The sequence below is a fragment of the Plasmodium gonderi genome (assembly GCF_002157705.1).
Source record: "Plasmodium gonderi DNA, contig: Chr13, whole genome shotgun sequence".
In the NCBI taxonomy this organism is placed as follows: Eukaryota; Apicomplexa; class Aconoidasida; order Haemosporida; family Plasmodiidae; genus Plasmodium; species Plasmodium gonderi.
This window is the reverse complement of record NW_021628938.1, coordinates 1803292-1825765: the sequence shown is the minus strand read 5'-3', so window position 1 is coordinate 1825765 and position 22474 is coordinate 1803292. Positions and strand designations below refer to the sequence as shown.

At 30.3% G+C, this 22474-nt stretch overlaps 4 protein-coding genes across 4 annotated transcripts; 1 reads left to right on the top strand and 3 right to left on the bottom strand.

Moving 5' to 3' along the window:
• Positions 1-617: 617 nt before the first annotated feature.
• Positions 618-5315, top strand: PGO_133340 (hypothetical protein, conserved; the record flags this gene model as incomplete). Its single annotated transcript, XM_028689850.1, has 1 exon — positions 618-5315. One exon carries the CDS (start codon positions 618-620, stop codon positions 5313-5315), a length of 4698 nt encoding a protein of 1565 aa, XP_028545651.1.
• A 1565-nt stretch (positions 5316-6880) lies between these two features.
• PGO_133330 (hypothetical protein, conserved) lies at positions 6881-10865 on the bottom strand (the record flags this gene model as incomplete). The annotated part of the gene is made up of 3 exons (XM_028689849.1): positions 6881-6985; positions 7219-7302; positions 7560-10865. The coding sequence occupies 3 exons, from the start codon at positions 10863-10865 to the stop codon at positions 6881-6883; spliced, it is 3495 nt and encodes a 1164-aa protein (XP_028545650.1).
• Positions 10866-12428: 1563 nt separating this feature from the next.
• PGO_133320 (hypothetical protein, conserved) lies at positions 12429-15965 on the bottom strand (the record flags this gene model as incomplete). The annotated part of the gene is made up of 1 exon (XM_028689848.1): positions 12429-15965. One exon carries the CDS (start codon positions 15963-15965, stop codon positions 12429-12431), a length of 3537 nt encoding a protein of 1178 aa, XP_028545649.1.
• Positions 15966-18250: 2285 nt separating this feature from the next.
• PGO_133310 (serine C-palmitoyltransferase) lies at positions 18251-19966 on the bottom strand (the record flags this gene model as incomplete). The annotated part of the gene is made up of 1 exon (XM_028689847.1): positions 18251-19966. One exon carries the CDS (start codon positions 19964-19966, stop codon positions 18251-18253), a length of 1716 nt encoding a protein of 571 aa, XP_028545648.1.
• Between the last annotated feature and the right edge of the window lie 2508 nt (positions 19967-22474).

Genomic DNA, 22474 nt, shown 5'->3' with positions numbered 1-22474 from the left:
ACGCAATACCATTACACACAAATATACCTATGTATATACACATTTAAAACACTTCAAATTGCATTAACTTTCTCTTTTTTCCATTTCTTATTTGTTGTGAATAAATAAATATAGTCTTTTTCTTATTTTTGTTAAAACGTTAGAATAAGCAGAGAGAGATAGAAAGAGAGAGAAAAAAAAAAAAAAATAAAATAATAAAATAATAACAAAACAACACAAAACAACAAAAACATAATAATAAAAAAAAAAAGAGCTCATTTGTGTACACTTTGACATTGTACAAGTTTATTGTTAAAAATATTCAGGCAAAAAAAAAAAAAAAAATATATATATATACGTTCACATGCGCACAAATGTATATGTACACATGTCGCATAAATAGCGTAATTAGCATAATTAACATAAGTAGCATAATTAACTTAATTAACAAATCTAATTTATAAGGGGTCATTAGAAGGGGGAGATATATGCAAAAGGAAGCACATACATAGGTGCACAAATATATATGCTTACACGTGTTCATCTGCATGTGGTAGATAAATTTCCGTCTCTCCTTCGTATATTGTGTTTCCAAAAAAAAAGATAAAGGGAGAGGGGGAAAAAAAAAAAAAAAAAAAATGGACATTAAGAACATGCGAAATGAATTCATTCTAGAGGAAGAAATCAACGTTTTTGAAGAATACAAATCATACATAAGCGATAGTAACAATAATGATCCAGTTATAGAAAAAAAAAATTCAAATAATTCAAGCAAAAATTATAATGAGGAAGAGGATGAAGAAGAAGAGGATAACAAGCATAGAGAAATAAAAGCAAGTTTACGAAGTTTGCACAATGATGAACATAAGGGAAAATCGAAAATGGATCAAGTAGAAATAAATTGTGCTGAGAATGTCAATAAAGTAGAAACAGAAACCCATGAGAACAACGAAGATGACAATTTAAATGGTCGAAAAAAGGGAATCTCAGCGGGAAAAAGTTCCCTTGAAAATATAGGAAATAAAAATGTATCAGTAAAAGAGAAAATGAGAGAGGATCCTTGTTATGTTCCAAAGGAAGCAAGATATTTTTTGCATGATAACAGATTCGAAAACAGTGATAATAAAAACAAGAAGAAAATGAATGATAAAAAAAAATTAGGTAATAATAAAATCAGTTACATAGATGAGAAAAGGTGGAAACATGATTTATTTTATGATTATAAATATAATGAATATTATGGAAAGGAAAGAAGTTCTAACAAAAAATATAGCAGTGGTGCTTATAGCAATGGTGCGTATAACAGTAGTGCTTACAACAGTAGTGCTTACAACAGTGGTGCTTACAACAATGGTGCTTATAACAGTGGTGCGTATAACAGTGGTGCGTATAACAGTGGTTCTTATAACAATAGATATTACGCATCAAAAAATAACAAACATGATAAAAATAATTACTCCATGTCTTACAAAAATAATAAGGATAATTATTACTACGACAATAATCGCCTGAAAAATTCAAAAGTATTCAGTTATCATAAATATTATGGAGATTATAACAAAATAAAACTTCCAAATGTTAAAAAAGATAACAAAACATACACTAGCGTGTGTGAGAAGAAGCACTCATATATGTTATCAGATAAGAAAAATGTTCAGAAATCCATTCAAAAAAACGAAAAAATTAGGGAAGAACAAAAAGAAGGGGAAGAAGAAGAAGAAGGAGGAGGGGAACCTACCCTTTCTGATACCCAGTTGCATTCAGATGTTGTTGATCTATGTCCATCAGATGATGCTCATGCAGAAAGTGCCAATTTAGAAAAAAGAACGAAGAAACAAACACTTCTCAAGAAGTGTAAGAACGAAAAGGATAATGATTTAAGTCTCAGTGGAAATAGAAAGTTAGCTAATGGAAAGAATGGACAAAATGCAGCGCTAGAACTTGATGTGATTGCTGATTTACAAGAATGTGACGAAAAATCATCAGCAAGTATCAATAAGGAGGACGATCGAAATAGTCAACATGGAGGAAGGAAAGGTGAAAAGGGTACAAAGAACAAAGGATTGGAAAATAGGGAACAGAAAAGTACATACAAAAAAGGTGTACGCAGAAGCGGAGTGAAAGAAACAGAGATGGATAAAGAAGAAGACGAAGAGGAAGAAGAAAGCAAGCGAAAAGACACAAGTAAAAAAAAAATGAACACGACGGGGGAAAAGGAAATCGAAAAAGGTACCCAAAGAAATAATGAAGGAAAAAAATCTATAACTTCTTACAAATCGAAGACAAGTTACAATAACAGTAATAACAATTATTATATGATGAATGATCGAGGTGCACAGAACAAACATCAAGGAGCACGATTCGTTTACACGAGGAATGAAAATTATGAATTCCAATCATTATTAAAAAAGAAATATACTAGTAAAAGAAATCATCTGTATGAGGAGAATTATTACAACATAAATTCATACACCAATAGTAAAGTGAGCAATGCAGATTACGCAAGGAAGAGCTATACCACGAAGAACAAAAATTTTTGGTCCAATATAAGTTCAAATAATATAGGAAGTACAAACATCAACTATGGTAACCATAACTACAACAATAGTAATATGAACAGTGGGAACAGCAATTACAATCGCAACAATCAACATACGTATAATGAGAATGAAAAGAGCAATATAAATAAGTTACACAATGATGATGATTATATCAGGGGGAAAAATTCTTATCCCAATAAAGACAAAGACGTCAGCACTGTAAGCAGAACCCAAACGGATAGAGATAAAGGTAATCAGAAGTATAGTGCTTCCAAGAAATATGCTAATAATAATTGTAGTATTATTAATTTGAATAAAAAAAAAGAAACAGATTATGAACACAACACTGAAGAGGAAGAAGTAGAAGTAAAAGAAGAAGTAGAACCAGAAATAGAAGCAGTGGCTATGAAGAAAAATAAATATGTCAATAAGCAAAAAATAGGAGAAAAATCTACCATAATAAATGCAGGAAGCAGTGATGAACGTGTTATGGACATTGAGATAGGAAGAGGAAATTATACAAAAAAAAAAAAAGGGAATCACCCAAGAACACATGAATACACAGCAAATGGATTTAAAGAAAAAGGAAAACGTCAAAGTATAGATGATTCATTCGATAAAGAAAAAGAAAAGCGTCAAAGTATAGACGATTCATTCGATAAAGAAAATGAAAAAAGTTCAAGGAAATGGGATGATAACAGATATCACAAAGATAGTAAGAAGGAAACGGAGAAATATGTATCAAATGGAAAGAATACCAAACAAGGAAAATATGGTTATAATAATAAGTATGTAAAAACTTACATGAATAAAGATATAATCAGGAGAAACCGTGTGCACGATAGTAGTAATAGCAATGATATGGGCAGCGTTGTGAATGACATTGAATCAGCGCGCGTGAAATTGAGAAGTGATCCAAAATTGAGAAGTGATCCAAAATTGAGAAGTGATCCAAAATTGAGAAGTGATCCAAAATTGAGAAGTGACTCAAAATTGAGAAGTGACTCAAAATTGAGAAGTGATCCAAAATTGAGAAGTGATCCAAAATTGAGAAGTGACCCGAATTTGAGAAATAACAGCATTGTTAGTGATAACTCAGAATTAGCACATATTGAAGACACTAACAAAGTAAAAGCTAAAAAAATGAACGGTGTCTCTGAGACGACGAAGGGAAAGGAAGATAGTAACCGTGGAAAGACCAAGGATTACAGGATTAATAAAGATGGTAATGACAAAGAATTTAATTATGTTGACGTGTATGATGATGATGATATTTATAACTACAAGTCAACCAATGATGACGAAGTAACCAGCAAAGGGGCAAATTATACTGAAATAAATTCCATCGAACATAACTACTTTGGGAAGAGCATTCCGGATGTGAGCTACAATGAAAATATTTTCAAATGTGACTCAAGAAAAAACACAGCTATCCATGGAAAGGACGAAAGCAGGATTGAGTCCATAAGAGGGGGAATGGAAAATAAAATAACGAGCTTAAATCATGATAAAAATAAAAAAGAAAACAATGCATTCAAATCTCATGGAGGAAACACATACTTAAAGAAAAAAAATAAAAATCAACAGAATTATGAAACGAATAACGAAATCAGTAATAACAATATGAATAGAAAAAAAGACACAGACAATAATAATACATACACGAAACAACAGTCTCACAAAGGATCATATACAAATATGAAAAAAAAAAAAAAAGAAGAATTTATAAATTATGCAACACAGCATAAAGGAACAACAGTGGGAGGAATAGGAGTAGGAGGAGTGATGGGAAGTGCATATCAAAATGGGAAAATTTTTAATTTTAAAAAATACCATGGTGATTATAACAATAATAATGTGGATACTAACGGATCCGTGTCATATTCAGGTAATAGAAAAAATGCATCAGGTCAACACGTAGGGAATAAGAATTATCATAATAATGAGAAACGGTATGACGGATATACAAATAGTGAAAAACAGTATGATAACACTTATGCAAATAATAATAATAATAGCTATGGAGGTACGTACGGTTGTGACACTAATTGTGTTGGAAGCGATGGAAATGTTATCAGTAATATTAATGGTCATGCGAACGGTAATATTAACGGCCATGCGAACGGTAATATTAACGGCCATGCTGACAGTAATATGAATGGTCATGCGAATGGCAATATTAATAGCAATGTCTGTGGCAACCATTACTCAGATAATGGTGGCAACAGTAATGGTAATTTTTGCTACCCGGACAATTTTTATCCTCCCAATGCTACTAGTTATGTTGGAGAATATCCTGCCTTTTTTAATGACAATCGTTACATGAACAGTCACCCATTGAATGACCATTACATGAACGGTACATACATGGGGAATGGCTACGTGAACAATCAGAATTACATAAATGACCCCAATTATATGAACAACTCGAACTACATGAACAATCAGAATTACATGAACGACTCAAATTATGTGAACGATCCAAATTACATGCGAAATCGTAACTATATAAACGATCAGAATTATATGAATGATCCAAACTACATGAACAGTCAGAACTACATGAACAACCAGAATTACATGAACAATCAAAACTACATGAATAATCAGAACTACATGAACATGAACATGAACACTCCAAATTATATGAACGACGTATATGCCCATGATATGTACATGAATAATACATATATGAATGGAAACAGTACCTACTACTATGACCACCCATATTCTAACTACCCTAACGAAAATGATTACTGTCATTACAGCGATAATAATAAATATATTAAGCAATAAAAAAAAAAATTCCCCAATTGATCCATTCTATACACATGTTTGTAAATGTGTATAAGCGCAGTAACCTTATGTTTGATGCATATTCAGTTGTCAACTGTTATGGATTTCTCAACAAAAGGGGAAGTAGTGTGCGTGGTTAACGGTGTTGTACATACATACATACATATATATATACATGCACATATGCATTTGCCGTTTGAAGAAAAGAAAGCATATTTACGTGGAACATATCATAACCCAAGGGTTCAGGCATAAGGCCCGTGGAAACCCATAATTCCCCCCCAAGTACATTTTTATCCTGAACCCGTAGGTTTATCCATTGTATGTTCAGGCGTGGGTACACAAATATACGTGCATACATATATGTATATATATACATATGTATATACACATTTACGCATGAATTGTAGCAAACTTTTTACATCCATATGAAGGCGAAAATTAATTTATACTCCCTTGTGCATATTTTTCCAAAATTGTTCATTTCCTGTTTCTTTTTTCTTGTCCTTTTTCTTTTCCTGCTCTATTTTTTTTTTTTTTTTCTTTTTTTTTTTTTTTTTTTGTTAAGAATTTTTTTCTTTAATATTGTACATGTAAATAAGCGAATACTATGCATGTCTATGCACATGTGTAACACATCACCCATATTTTAAATTCTATGTATTTACTCCCCTTGCTTAATTTCTTACCTTTTACCCTACCCCTTTTCATGATTATACCTCATACACCCCTCATCCCTTTTTATTACTTTGTGATTATTGTAATTAAAGAAAATGCATTTACCTACATGCACACATGTATGTACAAACACTTGGGTATGCTTATGTTTACATGTATGCATATACATATATGTGAATATGCAAATATTACTTGTATATATATATATATATGCATGTTCTTGTGTTCCGAATTCACCCCCCTCCAGATATGTAAGAGACCATTTGAACAGGTCCCATTCATATATTTAACAGTATTGATTTATTGTATTGTCTCTTATGTGAACATAGCGAATTTTTAATTTAAACTGTATCAAACAGCCAGTGCAACTCTACCATCAAACATTCAAGTGCATCCACCCAATCCATATGTATATATGTCTACCAACATGCTTTTTCTTTTTATCCTTTTTTTTTTTTTTTTTTTTTTTTCATTTTTGAAAGTTCATTAAGAAATAATTTTTTGAAATGTAAATTTCCTAAATTGTTTTTTTTTTTTTTTTTTTTTTTTTTTTTTTAAATAACTCATTTTACTAGTAGGAGAATTTAGGTTATTACAATGCGAGTGTATATATGTGCGTGCACAACAGAGGGCACACACATATATGTACTTCCATAGTGTGTACCACAAAAAAAAAAAAAAAAAAAAAATAAAGACATAAACATGTGACAAAACAAAATGCTCTTCTTTAGCATTTAACGGAAATGAAGAGGCACGAAAGTCATTCATGCCACATGTTTCCCATGTCTACATTTTTGTTAAACATTGTTAACAAATGCAGTGGAACACCATGGCACAACTTTTTTTTTTTTACAAATATTGGATGAAACTACGAAATTGGGGTGTCTTCACAGTTTTTTGGAACGCTCTAATGGAAATGTCCTCTTGCAAGCAGATTCAGGGGTACTCAAAAAATCCAACTTTTTGAATTTCTTACGTTTTGTGTAAAATAGCTGCACGTGAAGATGAGGAAACAAAAAAAAAAAAAGGAAAAAAAAAAAAAAAAAAAAAATGTGCATCTTGAATGAAAAACAATCCATATAAGCAAAATACTATCTTAAATACATTTTTTTTTTTTTTTTTTTTTTTTTATAAAAAATATACTACATAGAAATTAACACTGTTGGGGTTTTTCATGTGTGCGTGTAGTATGGGTGAACGAGTTTATCTTCCTTTTTATACTTACCAGAAGTATTGTAAGCAAAGTGATCACAGTTAAGAGCTTCAATGAGTGAAGAGCAATCTTAGGATACCTCCGTTGGGCGTGTACCTGAAGGGGAAATGGAAAAAATAAAAATAAATACGTAAAAATAAATAAGTGAAAATAAATAAGTGAAAATGAATACGTAAAAATAAATAAGTGAAAATGAATACGTAAAAATAAATAAGTGAAAATGAATACGTAAAAATAAATAAGTGAAAATGAATACGTAAAAAATAAATACGCAAAAAGAGACAAGATAAATGGCTAAAATATGCAAGGATAAATATATGCTCAACTCAGCAGTAAAGATGTGCTTATGTTACCCGTAAAAAGCCAAGGAGAATAAAAAGGACGAAGGTGAACAACGTCACAGGTATGTGCAAAAAGTCACGAGGTAAATGAGAGTATAAACAAAGAATAATCTTCAATTGAATTTCCTTGCGTTGGAGAATGTCTCTAGTATAATTCTCGTCCGGTGGAGTGATAACAGAAGAAGAGGATGATGAAAAGAGCATAACCACAAATGACAAAACAATGTTTTTTATACTTGTTTCATATAGATAAACCATGTTGCATAAAACATAACTGCACACTTGTTTAATCAATTTGAAACAAATATACGCATGATAATTAATATTGAGAAGGAAATTATGAGATGGAAACATCAGATAAAAGTGAAACAAAAAATAAAATATGGTTAAGGAAAAAAGGTATATATTAAAACTATCACTGGTTATAATTATATAAGAAGTAAAAATAATATTTAATAGTATGCTAGAACTCCTAACAACATTGATAAAAAGAAATAGTAAAATTAACAAAACAGTGAGGAAATAATTACAGCAATAATGATTACCCCAAGACATAAAAAAAAATACAATGGATGAAAACATCAAAGAGCAGTACAATTTAGCTATTGTATTTACAACAATGAGATAGTTAAAGAGTATGATTAAAATATGTGGGATATAACAAGGGAAAAATATGTATCTATAGGAAATATTCTCTACAATATTACTGTATGATCCTCCCATATTTCTACTCTCATTTCCACCTGTCATTGTTTTGGTATCCGAAGACGAATAAAATGAACCATTATTATTTTTTATAAATGACTGTCCTAAGGCTTCAAAATGTTCGCTTATAAAATGGAGACATCTTTTTATGATAGTTATCCATGGTATTTGTTCTTCCGAAAAAGTATAAAAAAAAAATAAAGATATCATAAAAAATGTCAAAGTGTATAGGAGCACATGTTTGACTACGTCGTACCAGTTTTTAAATATACTCTTCACTTTATTTCCTTTTCTTATTACATATCTGCTATTGGTATATGTATAAATAAAAAGAATGGGGAAAAAAAAACTCAAATTACGTGTATCAAAATATGTAGCTATAAAATAAACCACAAGTGATATGTACATTCTTTTCAGCAAAATAAAATTGAGAGTCCAGAATAACAAACCGAGAGAAAATACCGTTACATAGTTTGTATTATTTGAGTAAAACAATGGGTTATATAATATTAACATGGACGAACAAATATTTACCACAAAATTGTTGTGATTCATTCGTTTCTTTAATAAGTGCAAATTATATATCACCCCCAATGTGAAAACGAGAAATTCGGTTATAGCTAGCAATACAATTGTTAGGATATTTATTCGTGCATTCTTTTCTATCCCTCTTTCTGCACTCTTTTTTTTCTGTGTGATTATTAAATTATTATCAATCTTGTCATTCTTTGTCTTCTCAGAATTTGACCATTCCCCCTTTCTGCTTAGAGCATCGCTTGTGGTTGAGGGAGCTGATGACTCCATTTCTTTCATCATATCCTTGCTACTTTTAATTCTGTTTTCCACTGCATCCTTACCCAGTTGGCCTTTTTCTTCTTTTCCCAGTTTTTTGTTTACCCTCTTCTCTTTATCACCATGGAAATTTGGCTCCTCGTCTGGAATGGATGCAGTATCGAATGCATTTCTACCTTTACTCATTTGTGCAAAGTTGAACCTACTTAGTCGTTCCACATAAACATAGAACAACGGATGAGTTCTGACAGTCCGTGCATCATCATCTTTCAAATTCCCAAATTGTGCAAATCCATTCTTCCCTACGTATGTGAGATAATTTTGAATTTCCTCGGAATGGTATATATACACATTTTTAATAAATTGTGGAAGGAAAAAAATGAAAAGAAGGAAAAATAAATATATGTAATACTCATATTTTTTTTTTTTTATTTGAATGATTTGTTGTATGGAAGAAGTAATTTTCTCAACATTTCCAGGGTAATAATTCTTCCTTTTTAACTTTTTGTATGTATAAAAAAATTTATACAAAAGAATATTTTGATTTATGAATTCACAATTATTAATGCTGTATAACAAATTAGAATAATTTTTCTTTCTTTTCACTTTTTGTGTAGCTAATTTTTTGTCTACTGTTGCTACATATGCATAAACGAGTGGATAAGTTTCAAAGTTTACTTTGCAATTATTTTCAAAAAAACGTTCAAATATTTTATGCTTGTTCAGGTAATAATAAAAAAGATATATTTTATATTGATAATAAAAAAAAAGTTTGTGAACAAAATTTTGAGATCCTTCAAATAAATTTACTATTGTAATTTTAGGAACCCATCCCTTTTCTTCATGTAATAAAATAGATATTACATTTCTCTTATTGTATTTATCTCCTTTTAACTTCCTTTGATTTTTTTTTCTCAACAAACAAAAGGGCACGTGGTCTATATTAACGTAAGGTTTACTAAAAGGGTAATCATCGAAAATGAAAAAAGAAAACACAACACTTTCATTTATACTATAATATCTGTGAAAGAATAGTGAAAAAGTCTCATAAAAAGATTCCTCTTCATAATCATTAGAATATAGAACTTTATTTATCACCTCTCTTTGAATGTTTCTCAAATGAATTGTAAAATCTTTGTATATAATTTCGAAAAATGTATTTGTAAAAAAGGAAAATTTACTATTTTCATGGCTATCAAATGGGTCATTCTCTGTTTCATTGTTCTCACTTAAATTGCCAAAGACACGTTGCTCTTTCATGAACCCATTTTTAAAAATTTCAAAATTTTCTAAAAAATAACAAATTTCATTTAAAAAGTCTGAAAAGTTATCAAAGATGCTTCCAAAATTTAGTATTTCATAAATGTCAAAAAATGGGCATACAACATTCGCATATCTGTTATACTTGTTCAACTCTTCCAAAACGGTAGGACTAATCACATCATCATTTGTCATGTATGATCTTGTATTTATTTTTTTCTTTAAGTTTTTTACATTATTCACAAAATTTCTCAAAAAAAAGGTATCGCTTTGAAAATATTTTTCATTAAAGCTTTCTAGTAAGCACAAATACTTATTCCATTTTGTGCCCACCGAATTGTGTTCAAGCAAGATATGGTTATTATTTTCTTCCACCACATCGGCTTGATTAGCTTGATTAACTTGATTAATTGTTATGTACACATTCTTGTCATGTATAAGCTTTGATTCTTTCAAATTTTTTATTTCTTTATCTATTCGTCTGTTGTAAATGATGGTTTTCTCCTTTACCTTATCTTCTTCAAATGTGTTATTGGGGAACTTCCCCGTGTTTCGTAGCATACTGTGTTTTTTGTGCAAAATCTGTTCTTATTTTAAAAACAGGGAATTACTTTTATGTAATATTATTGTGTAGAGGTGTTTATGTTAAATGGTGAAAAGTGTATACCATCGTTGAGGCATGTACTTAGCAAAATCGAGTTTTATAAAAAAAAATTCACGACAGAACTTTCTCCTCTGCAGCCTTAAACAGATTTTTCTACGAATTGTTGTTTTTAGTTTTTGAAAGGAATAAATGTTTTCATATCTCTTTTAAACACATAAAAAAAAAAAAAAAAAAAAAAAAAAAAAGGAAAACTGGGGGAGTGAAGGCGGATAACTAAAAATTTCCACATGAATATGATTAATATTTGTTATTTCCTTTTCACAATTTACAGCTGCATTTCATTGTGTATGTATATGTGTATATGTATGTGTGTTTTTTTTTTTTTTTTTGTTTACTTCCCCTTCTACTCTTTTGTCGTGTTCACGTGGTCATAGAAAATATGTTTTCCCCCGACAATGGATCAAATGTGTCACACGCACCTTTATTTTTTTATTTTCAAGGAGAAGAGAAAATAAAAAAGGAAAATTTTAAGTCTATGTTACTTAAATTTTGCCAGTATAAGTTAATCACATACACAAAAAAATGGAAAAAAAATAACTTAAGAATTATACTTATGTGACGTGTGAAGTGCCATATAAAGTTGAACATCACATGTAGAAATTGTGGATAAGGGAATATTAAAGACCGACATAAATAATATTTGTTTCTTTTTTTTTTTTTTAAAAAAATAAAAAAAACAAAAAAAATACCCACTTCCATACACAGACATTCACAAAAAAAGCATACCATTTACATATCTAACACATACAATGAGAGGTACGTATGGATAGGATACAATTTAACAACACAACACAATGTATTGTATGTATACACGTATTTATAGACATAAAAAAAAAAAAAAAATATTCACATTCACACGTGTGCACGTACACCCATTTACACATAATTGAAAACATAGTTATCAAAATTATAATGGGTAATTTTGTGTATCATGAAAAACAGACAAAAAAATAGAAGGGGAAGAAGAAGGAGAGAATTCCATTGAGTTACAATTTACATGCGGAAGGGGTGTATATAACACGGGAACAAAAAACAAAATATTTCAGGGTTATCCACATAAGGGCATAAAATACATGCATGTGTATCTTTTGCTTTTTAAAAAAAATAAATAAATAAAATATTAAAATAAATAAAATAATAAAATAAATAAAATAGTAAAACAAATAAAATATTAAAATAAATAAAATAGTAAAACAAATAAAATAATAAAACAAAAAAGAAACACCATTCATGTTTTGTCTCGCATGTGAATAGGACCCTAAAGATAGTCATGAACATTATTAATCAATGAACGTTTGAAGCAAAAAAAAAAAAAAAAAAAAAAAAAAAAAAAAAAAAAAGGATCTTCTTGGCAAGCCGTCACAAGGACAATATAACCATAGAACGATATGGAAGTGTTCAAAATACAAAAGATCAACACAAACTGTTTGACTAATTTCTCTTACGGTGTGTTTTTTTCTTCAAATATCCTTATCAAAATATTCCGTGTTCATACTTCTGTAGGATAATATAAGTACGGATAGAAGAAAGAGAAAAAAAGGAACTGCAATCACCACTGAAACAACTACAGTTGTAAAGGATTTTTTTATTATTATTTGAAAAATATAAACTATAAGTAATATTACAATCTTCATACAGTAGCTAAATAAATAATATAAAAATTTTAAAATATAAAGAAAAATATGGATGAAAACATCATTATAATATGGAGTGCTCCAACAGCTTGAATTTCGTTTCCCTTTGTTGCTGTAATTTTCTCCGTTTTGTTCGCTGCTACACTGGCCACTATAACTACAGTCATATTCTTTACTATGTTCATCATTCGAATCATTCACAACATGTACACCCCCAGAATCAAAATCGTCAATATGCATAGGTCTAGTGTAGGTGCGGTTTTTAAGGTACATGAACGATGCAGTCTCGTCCATATTGATCTCATTACTCTTACGAGTGGTGTCTCTATTATAGTTTTGGCTACCATTGTTGTTGCTGCCACTGTTGAGATTTTCATTCGATTCCCTCTTATGAAATGTTTTTGGGGTATGGAAGCCCTGCACTTCTTGATGGGCAGTATCCGCATTTTTTTCAGATTTTTTTTTTTTTCTAAAGTTCAAAATGCTGCTTAATAATTCATCACCCTCTTTGAAGACGTACTTCTTTCGTATGCTTCGAATAAAATCATTGTCTTCTGTTCCAAATTTATCGCCATTGCTACTTTGGATTTTTTTCGTTGGTTTTTTGGGACGGAAGGGCTTGTTAGACGTTTTCTGAACGTTACCCAGTCTCATTTCATCGGCTCTCATTTCATCAGTTCTTACCTCATCAGTTCTTACCTCATCAGTTCTTACCTCATCAGTTCTTACCTCACCAGTTCGTACTTCACCATTTCTCAGTTCAGGTGTGCCCACTTCCTCCCAATTCTGCTCATCGTTAGAATTCTTCTTGAAACCATAACTGCAATTCTCAGGTATGAGATAACTCTGACTATTGTGGTTAAGGCTGGCACTACAAGGAGAACATACAACAAAATCGTTGAAAGTGTTGGCATTCTTATCAGAGTTTACGTATAACTTGCGAATGGATGGATCAGGTTCTACCTTTTTGTTTTTCCTATTCGATAATCTTCTGCTAGGAGATAGTAGATTATTCCATTTACATGATTTATCAAGATGTGTATTTTTCGATGTATATGAATTAATATCTGGGTTAATATCATGATGATCCTGATAGGTACTCTTTAACAAAGTCGATTTAAAAGAATAAGGATTTGATTCATCATTTTTTTGAAGTTTTTCTTTATGTTCTTTGGTTAGATGGGGTGAAATTAGATGGCTACTTATGGCACAGACATCATCAGTAGTATCATAGGGTTGACATTTCATTGAATTTTTTAAATTTCCATTATTGCAATACAAATTTTTAGCTCTTCTATTGGAATAATTTACATAGTCATCATATAATGTGGAACTATCATTTGAAGCATGCGACGTGGTACTGACATGTAAATGTGTGCTTTTGAAATGGTTTGAAGTTAAATGTGTGTTGTCTAAATGATTTACATTTAGGTTTACTCTCGAGTTTGCATCCAAACTTGCAAATGATCTATTTTTATTTTTTACTTGTTTCATGCAGTCTTGCGTGAACGATTCTTTTCCTGGAGTACGCTGGTCACCAAATGGTTCGATTGCTCTACCCCTCAGTGTCCCCTCAATCTTTTCGTGCTCACGGACATTTGAACTATTTTCTTTTCTTTCCTTTGGACCTTTTTTTGTCTCAATTTCATAGCTACAGAAATCATCCGAATTGTATTTAAGTATGTCATCAAAACAAGAAACTCCTCTAAATGTACTTTCTCCCATGTGGTTAGAATAACCGTTTCGTATAACCTCATTTGTCTTTTTCCCATGTGTTTTTACATAATTTTCTAAATCAGCTACATCTCCATACTTCTTTTTCTTATTATCCTTATCAACTGATACATTCTGTATATCAAAACTTGAGTTTCTACATTTGTCTAAGTAGCTTGCAAAGCATTTATCATTTGTTAGTCTTTCTCTATTTATTTCATTTTCTCTTAAACTATCAACCTTACATGATTTGTTTCTGGATCTGTTGTCTTCGGTTCCTAATTTTGTCTCCTCCGTATCTTTTCCCTCTTTCTTGTTTTTTATTTTTTCGGATTTATTCGTTAAATGAAAAAATGCTTCATATAAATAATTTTTATCCTGTGTATAATTATAATTCATTTTGTTCTCATTCGATTCTATATCAGAATATTCTTTGGTCATGTCTATTTCTTCTTTCCCTTTTTCACCTGTCGAGATAATCTTATCTGACTTGTTCATATGATCCCTACCCTTTTTGTACTTCTCTGAGATTCTATTTTCGCTTAAATATTTTTTATAGTATTTAAATTTTTCTCTACTAGCTTCTTCATGGTTGTAATCACTGTTCAATGAAGTACGAGCGATAGATCCTCTTCTGCTTCGACCACTGCCTGTGTAATAATCTCTCTCGTAGATATCGTACAGGTACCCGTTATCCTTACAACTACCATTAGTATAATTACCATGGGAACAGCCATATTGCGTATGCCTATTTTGTGCATACCCATCATGCATATATCTCCTGTGTCTGTGCTGATTCGGCTTATAACTTCTATCCACAGAAATGCTCACCTTGTCATAGTCTCCTCTACAAGTGGAAGGGAAAGCTTCACTGTTGCAAGATGGATGATCACTGATGATACTATCTCTTTTACAATAATCGGTGTGTTCACTTATTCGATTATTGTACCTTCTGAGGGATGAATTCCTCTTATTACAGTTCAACATATGCGATGCAGTTTCTGTGGAAATGCTTTGATCCTGTATTTTTTTACTTAAAAATGGAAGAGTTTGATAATCATCAAGTTTGTCTCCATCTAACAGGGTGGTCGCAGTGATTGTTGCAGCCGAGGTAAGTATGCCGTCATGGAGATCCGTGTGATTATTTTCGGACTGGAATAAAGTGCTGTTATCATAACTTAGGGTGTTGTATTTTGTTCTTGCATTGTGGTAGGTGTGTCTTTTGTCAGGATTATTATTTGTCAAAAATGTTTCATGATGTTTTTTTTTTTTATACTTCAGTATCAATTCGTCTATCTGTTTTTCAGATAGTTTTTTCCTTGGTGAATTCATAACATATTCTTTTTTAGGTTTCGAAAAATATGTATTTTTTTTTTTACTACTTACCTCGGGATTATAATTATTCCTACTGCTTACGGGTAGTGTAATAATATTACTTTTGCAATGACTATTCGTTTTATTTTTACCTTCATACAAATATTTATTATAAATCCAATTATTTGCCACCTCATCTGAATCATTTATATGTGTATTTTTTGGGGGAAATTTGCTATTAAGCACCTCTGGATTTTCCACATAGGTACAACTGCCACAGCTACTACTTTTGCTGCCACTTGTACCGACACTGTTTCTGGTATTACGTTTGCCCATGTGTAATTTTTTTTTTTTTTTTCAATTACTGTGTAAAATCTTTTTAAGAACTATTATGTGTAGTTAATATTCATTTTGTTATTAAAGTTGTGAACATTTCATGAAGCTCTAATTTAATAGCTTCTTTTCTTTTTTTTTGGCTTTTTTTTTTTTTTTTTTTTTTACACAAATTTTTCTTTCATAAGAATGTCTTTAGTTACAAATGAACCATATATATATATATATGTGAGAAGTGAGTGAGGCATTTATTTAAAATGCTGATATTTTATTTTCTCCATAGGGAATAATATGAACATTGGAAGATTAATACATCTATTTAACCATGCACATCTGCAAAGGGTACATTGGTGTATGAATGTGGATACAGTAGCATATTTTGGAAGAATAGCATGTGATGCCATTCTTTGCAAAACTGACAAATTTCCGCTGTTAAGTAAAGAGCAATGAGAATGGGGAAATGACCAATTAGGAAAATAAAAAGGAGATATGTACTTTTCTTCTCTTTGCATAAGTGCAAACACAAGTTTACCTTTGTTTGGTCTCATTTTTTGATAGATGTGCATGGCTTCTTATGACTTGCTACAATTTTTCTCCCTTTTGCCCTGTCAACCTTATTTCGCCTTTCTTAAATTTAAATTTTTTTTTTTTTTTTTTTTTTTTTTTGCACCTTTAGCAAATCCCCGCTAAGTATAATTTCTACTTCAAACAGCAAAGTAGCGCTGCGTGGTGTCACTACGAGAAGAACAGATTCCAAAAAAAAAAGGAAAATATCTATATTTTTCACGTTCATCTAATTTTCAATGCGCACTTTGAGAAATGTGAATAGCCATATTTACTAATCAAGCTTGACAAGTTATCACGAAAGTTTACGAGCTTATTTTTGCTTCTTTTTTTTTTTTTTTTTTTTTTTTTTATTCAACCCTCCCTTTGCAGCTTAGCAATGTGTATAGCATGTCACATTTCTTGTTCACATTTGCGAATGTTAAATTCATTGCACATATACATATGTATACAATTTAGTGACAGAGATGCTTATTGAGTATTAAGTAAGATATTATATATTTCTTTACATTCATAAAACGGTAGCAAGGTTCATCCACTTCAAGAAAAAAAAAAAAAAAAAATCTAGCGCATATACTCTCTCCTAGTTTCGTTATATATAAGCACACATTTTTTATTATCTTATGAAGCAAGGGTAGTAGCTTCTACCTTTTCATGGGAATATATGTGCATTTTTAAAATTAGGAAAACATGTGACAAGTGTTCATGCATTAATGCATATAAACATGTGAACTATTTGACGTAATACTTTTTTTTTTTTTTACTTTTTTAACATTTTATGTGTGCATATTTTTCCATTATATGCTGTGGTGGACAATTTGGAGGACAAAGGAAAAAAAGAATAAAAGGTATATTACATTTTTATACACAACTTATTTTTATTTTTTGTTTTCCCTGTATATGCATTTTATACAATTTTGAATTTAAATATAAGACAAGTCTACATAATATGGAAGAACTGTGGCAACATTTTCTTCATTTCCTTACAAGTGGGTGTATACCGATATGTGAGACAATTGAAATGTCTGCAAAAAATTATAGACTTAAGGAGTTCTTATGAGAATACATATCTGCAATACAGTTTTACGAGATGGGCTACATTCGCACATGTGCATTATGCATACATATGTGTACACATACACGTGAACCATTTCTTTCATCTCATTCTGTTAACCCATATAAGTGTGCAAGTCTTTTTGCTCCATTTTTTTGGTCTTACCCATTTTGGTTTCTCTCCCTAACTAAGCATGTACAAAATATGCTACAGATTTGTTTTTTTCACCCAACTTACTCTATATTTTTACTATTTTTCGTCTCTTTTTTTTTTTTTTTTTTTTTTTTTTTTTTAAAATGGTTAAACGTTTAATCAGTTAATATAAATTTTATGAAATAAAAAATGTACTTGTATATGGGGAAACAAATGAGAAATACAAATTTCGACAAAAAAAAAAAAAAAAAAAAAAAAAAAATCAAATGAAATGAAATAAAACAGGAAGTATCCTGGTATATAAAGTCCCATGTCATTTTATAGGACCTCATATATACATGGAACAAAACGGTACAAAAAAAGGTTGGCAACTTTATACAAAATTGCATAGCTTCACAATCACATATTTGAAGAAGCATATTGGCGAATATCCCAACTAATATATATATATTACTAAAATTGCACACTAAAACTCCCCTTCCTTCCCAGTTTATTTTGTGCTTCCAGTGGTTGATTATTATAAAACACCACTATCGAATGGAGAAGGTTCCACAAAAATAGTTGCATTAACCAAATCGCGAATAAAATCGTTCATGTATTCAACTGAATATGCAGCGGTCGCTGTGACTCTAAATCTGGGGAATTTTAAAGGACATGCAGGATAAGTAACTGCTGAAATCATCCATTTTTTTTGAAAAAGAACATTACAAATTTTTAGTAATCTATCAGGGTCATTTGGAAAAATAACTGGTATAACACTTGTCTCATCATCACCTTCAATGATATATTTATAACATTCCGGATATTCTTTTGGCCATAGACCCATACCTGTCTTTAATCCATTTCTTAAATATTTTGTGTTGAATTTAAGTTTTTCAATCCTCCATGGTTGTGTATCTATTAATTCAAAAGCTTTTAATGCACCACCTGCACAATATGCAGGTAGAGGTGCTGAAAAAACATTGCCTATACAATGAATGTCCATAAATTCTATTACATCATCGGAAGCAACTATGTATCCTCCAACTGCACCAATCGATTTACTAAAGGTTCCTACTATTAAATCTACAGATCCTGGCATATTAAAATGTTCTTCTAATCCTCTTCCTGTTTTTCCTAAAACTCCCAATCCATGTGCTTCATCTACAAATAATTTCGCATTATATTTAACGCATATTTTTTTAAAGGATGGCAAATGTGGTATATCACCATCCATGGAGTATACAGATTCAAGACATACCCAACAGGTTCTATATTTGCTTCTGTGTTTTATTAACAATGTTTCTAAATGGTTACAATTGTTATGTTTAAATGTGTAAGCTTTCGCACCACTTATTTGAATTCCTATTTTTACACAAGCATGCGTACGACTGTCATATAAAACAAGATCACTTGATGTAGCCACTGCTGCTATACCTGACATACAAGCTAAGAACCCACAAACAGCTAAAATAGAATCGTTTCTACCAAAAAATTTACCAACCGTTTTTTCTAAGTCTCTTAAAATTTCATTATTCCCACCTAATAATCTAGGACCATGATTTCCTGTCGACCACTCCATGGCTGCTTTGATGGCATAATTTTGTACTAATGGTTCTCTTATAAAATCTAAATATGAATATGAAGATATAGGTCTTACTTTACTATTTTCACAAGTAATGTATTCATTTTTCACATCAGATACTTTCCACATAAATGCCCATCTATTTATACGAACCATTTCTCTTTTTGCGTCTAAATAACTTTTCATTTCATTTTCATTTTTGTCAATTGGCAATTTGTATTTATGCTTTAGAACCAAATAATAAAAGTGTCTTTTCGATTCAGATTTGTATTTTAACACAGCCAACTTTTTATATAATACTAATTTATTGATCCCACTTTTATACCACTCATTTAGTAAATGTAAAAATGTACCTTCCCATACGGAACATTTTAATTTCATAAAAAAATTACATACAAATGTGATAAGTGCATATGTTTTCCTATTTTCCTTCTTAAATAATTGCTTTTCTGCATTCGTATTTAGAGAAAAAATAGACTGTTGTATTGGCAAATATTCTCCTAATACCCAAGATAACCTTGGGGATCCCGTAGATGTATCTTCATTAAATATGGCTAGTACTATTGCCAATAGAACAATGACTGCTATTAGATAATTAACTATATCAAAACTCTTAAGGGCGTCTAGACCTACGAAGTAGTTAAAATCAACTAGCTTGTTCAAATGCATTTTTTTTTTTTTTTTTTCTTTCTTCTTCTTATTCGTCTTTTAATTTCACTATTTTGAGATTCCTTTCAGCGGGTTGTATATTCTACCCTCTCTTCTGCTTTAGTTTAATATGCCTTTTTCTCTTTTGTCCTTTCCCCCTGATGTTCTTTTTCTATTTTGTTCTTTTTTGCTTTCCCTTTTCCACTTCTTCCTTACTCTTCTTTTTTAATTTTCGATTTCACGAAGGGAAAAAAATTAAAGAGATAACACACATTTATATAACTACCAATGTTTTATATTTATAATATGCACCAAAATATGTAGTGTGATTGTGTCATAATCAAATGTAGTCAAAAAAAAGGAAAGAGAAAAAGAAAAGTTTTTGATTAATAATAAATTGTGTGTCACTGCATTCACACATTCAAATTAGTAAGAAAATATCTAGTTCTATTAATCTATGTATTTATTACGTGTGTATGTAAGACTAATATGGTTAGTCTGTCCACCTTATCTCAAATATTTATGAAAACAAAACAAAACAAAAAAATAAAAAAGTATGTACCTTCGTAAGTGTGCTTATGCACGTCGGAATGTGTGTATATGTATATATGAATTCATGTAATCATATACACAATTTTGAATGTGTATCGGTTCACATGCATGTTTAAATATAGATTGCGACATACTCACATTTAAACAAGTACGCTAAGGTTACCCACGCGACTACCCACATTATAAATTGTTTATTTTATTTATATATATATATCATTTTAAAGTTTTTATTTTGAAACAAAGTGTTATATCACAAATTTGATGCAGTTTAAACAAGTGGAATGTGAAACGAAGGAACATCTCTATTTTCCCCCAATATGTCTTTTGTTATTAGAAAAACATTTGTAAGTGAAAAATGATACAGCATACGCAAAAGCTTTGCTTATTTCGTGTGTTCTGTATTCATTGTTTTTTATTAATATGCGATGTTTTAGTTTGACCTAATTATGCAGGTAGGGTAAAATGATGTAACACATGCATATGAGGAATCTGCAAAAATTTTAAGTTATATAAATATGTGTTTTCTCTAGAGTTCTAAACATTCACCTTTTATTATGAATATTTTCAACAAATTAGGTAAAAGTATAAATAGATAATGACTTGTATATAACTCAACATTTGCTTTATACTGCATGTATATATAGTGGAGGAAAGGGGGTGGGGCTTAAAACCCTTGCCCTGTTCAGGCGTTATACTTCCATAATTGTAAGGATAAGAAAGGTTATTCTGCGTACACTGCTAAATAATGTATATATACGTTATCAAGTAAAAGGTGTGTGATCTAGAAACAGGTATGCAAAGAGAACAAGGAAGAAGAAAAGGTGAAATAGGTAGGAAAAGTAAGAAAGCGTGACGTTGATAAAAAAAAAAATGCAAAAAAAAAAAAAAACGAAACATATATACTCATGACACAATACCATGTGCAGAAATTTACACATGAACTTGTCTTATATGCATATATACAATCAAATATGTTACATATATGGTGCACTTATGTATATTTATAATAGTTCAGTATTAAATTTAAAACACTAATTACATGTGTTTTCCAATTTTTTCACATGGAAAAAAAAAAAAAAAAAAAAAAAATCCAAGCTACAGCGTGTATGCATAATGCTTACATATATAATTATATGTGCTCATGAATTAAGCTACATTACATATAAGTTGTGCTTGCACTAAGAAACCTTACAAAGCTGTTAAAATGTCTAATTTGTGTGCAACTTTAAAAGGTGTAAGGAATAAGGAACGAAAAACTAAAAAAAATGCAAATGCAAAAATAAGAAGATAAGTGGAAAAAAGAAGAAATGAAAATTTAAGAAAAATACAGCACCCAATTTTTAATGTATCAATATGCGTTGTAAAGAAACGTAAAAAAAAAAAAAAAAAAAAAAAAATTTGTCATAAAATTTGCGTGGACAATCTTACAGACAGGAAAAACAAGATTACGTAAAAAAAAAAAAAAAAAAAATTTTAATACGCTTTAAAATGAAAAGAATTAAATGCGAAAAGTATAAAAAAATGATAAAAATAATAAAATGATTAATGAAAAGGGAAAACTCAAAACTTCTTTGTACGAAAACCGAATAGTCAAAAAATATGCCATGTGTTGTGTGCGTATGTATACATATATATACATGCACATGCGTCTAGTTGAATCACAAAATGAGGACTACATTAATATACCTACACACATGTCTGGATAAAAACATTTATATCAACGTTTCTTTAAATAAACACTAGCGTGCTCATACATATACATGTTTCACGGATGTAAGCAAAAAATTCAAGTGATTTATATTACTACACATGGGGAAAATATAAAGTTAATGTGGCAATCGAGCAGTTACGTAATTCAGCATGTTATATATATAAAAAAAAAAAAAAAAAAGAACTCAACAACGCCGTTAAAAAAAAAAAAAAAAAAAAAAATTACCCTTCTTTGCGTTTTTTAAATTTTTTCTTTGCACTATATCC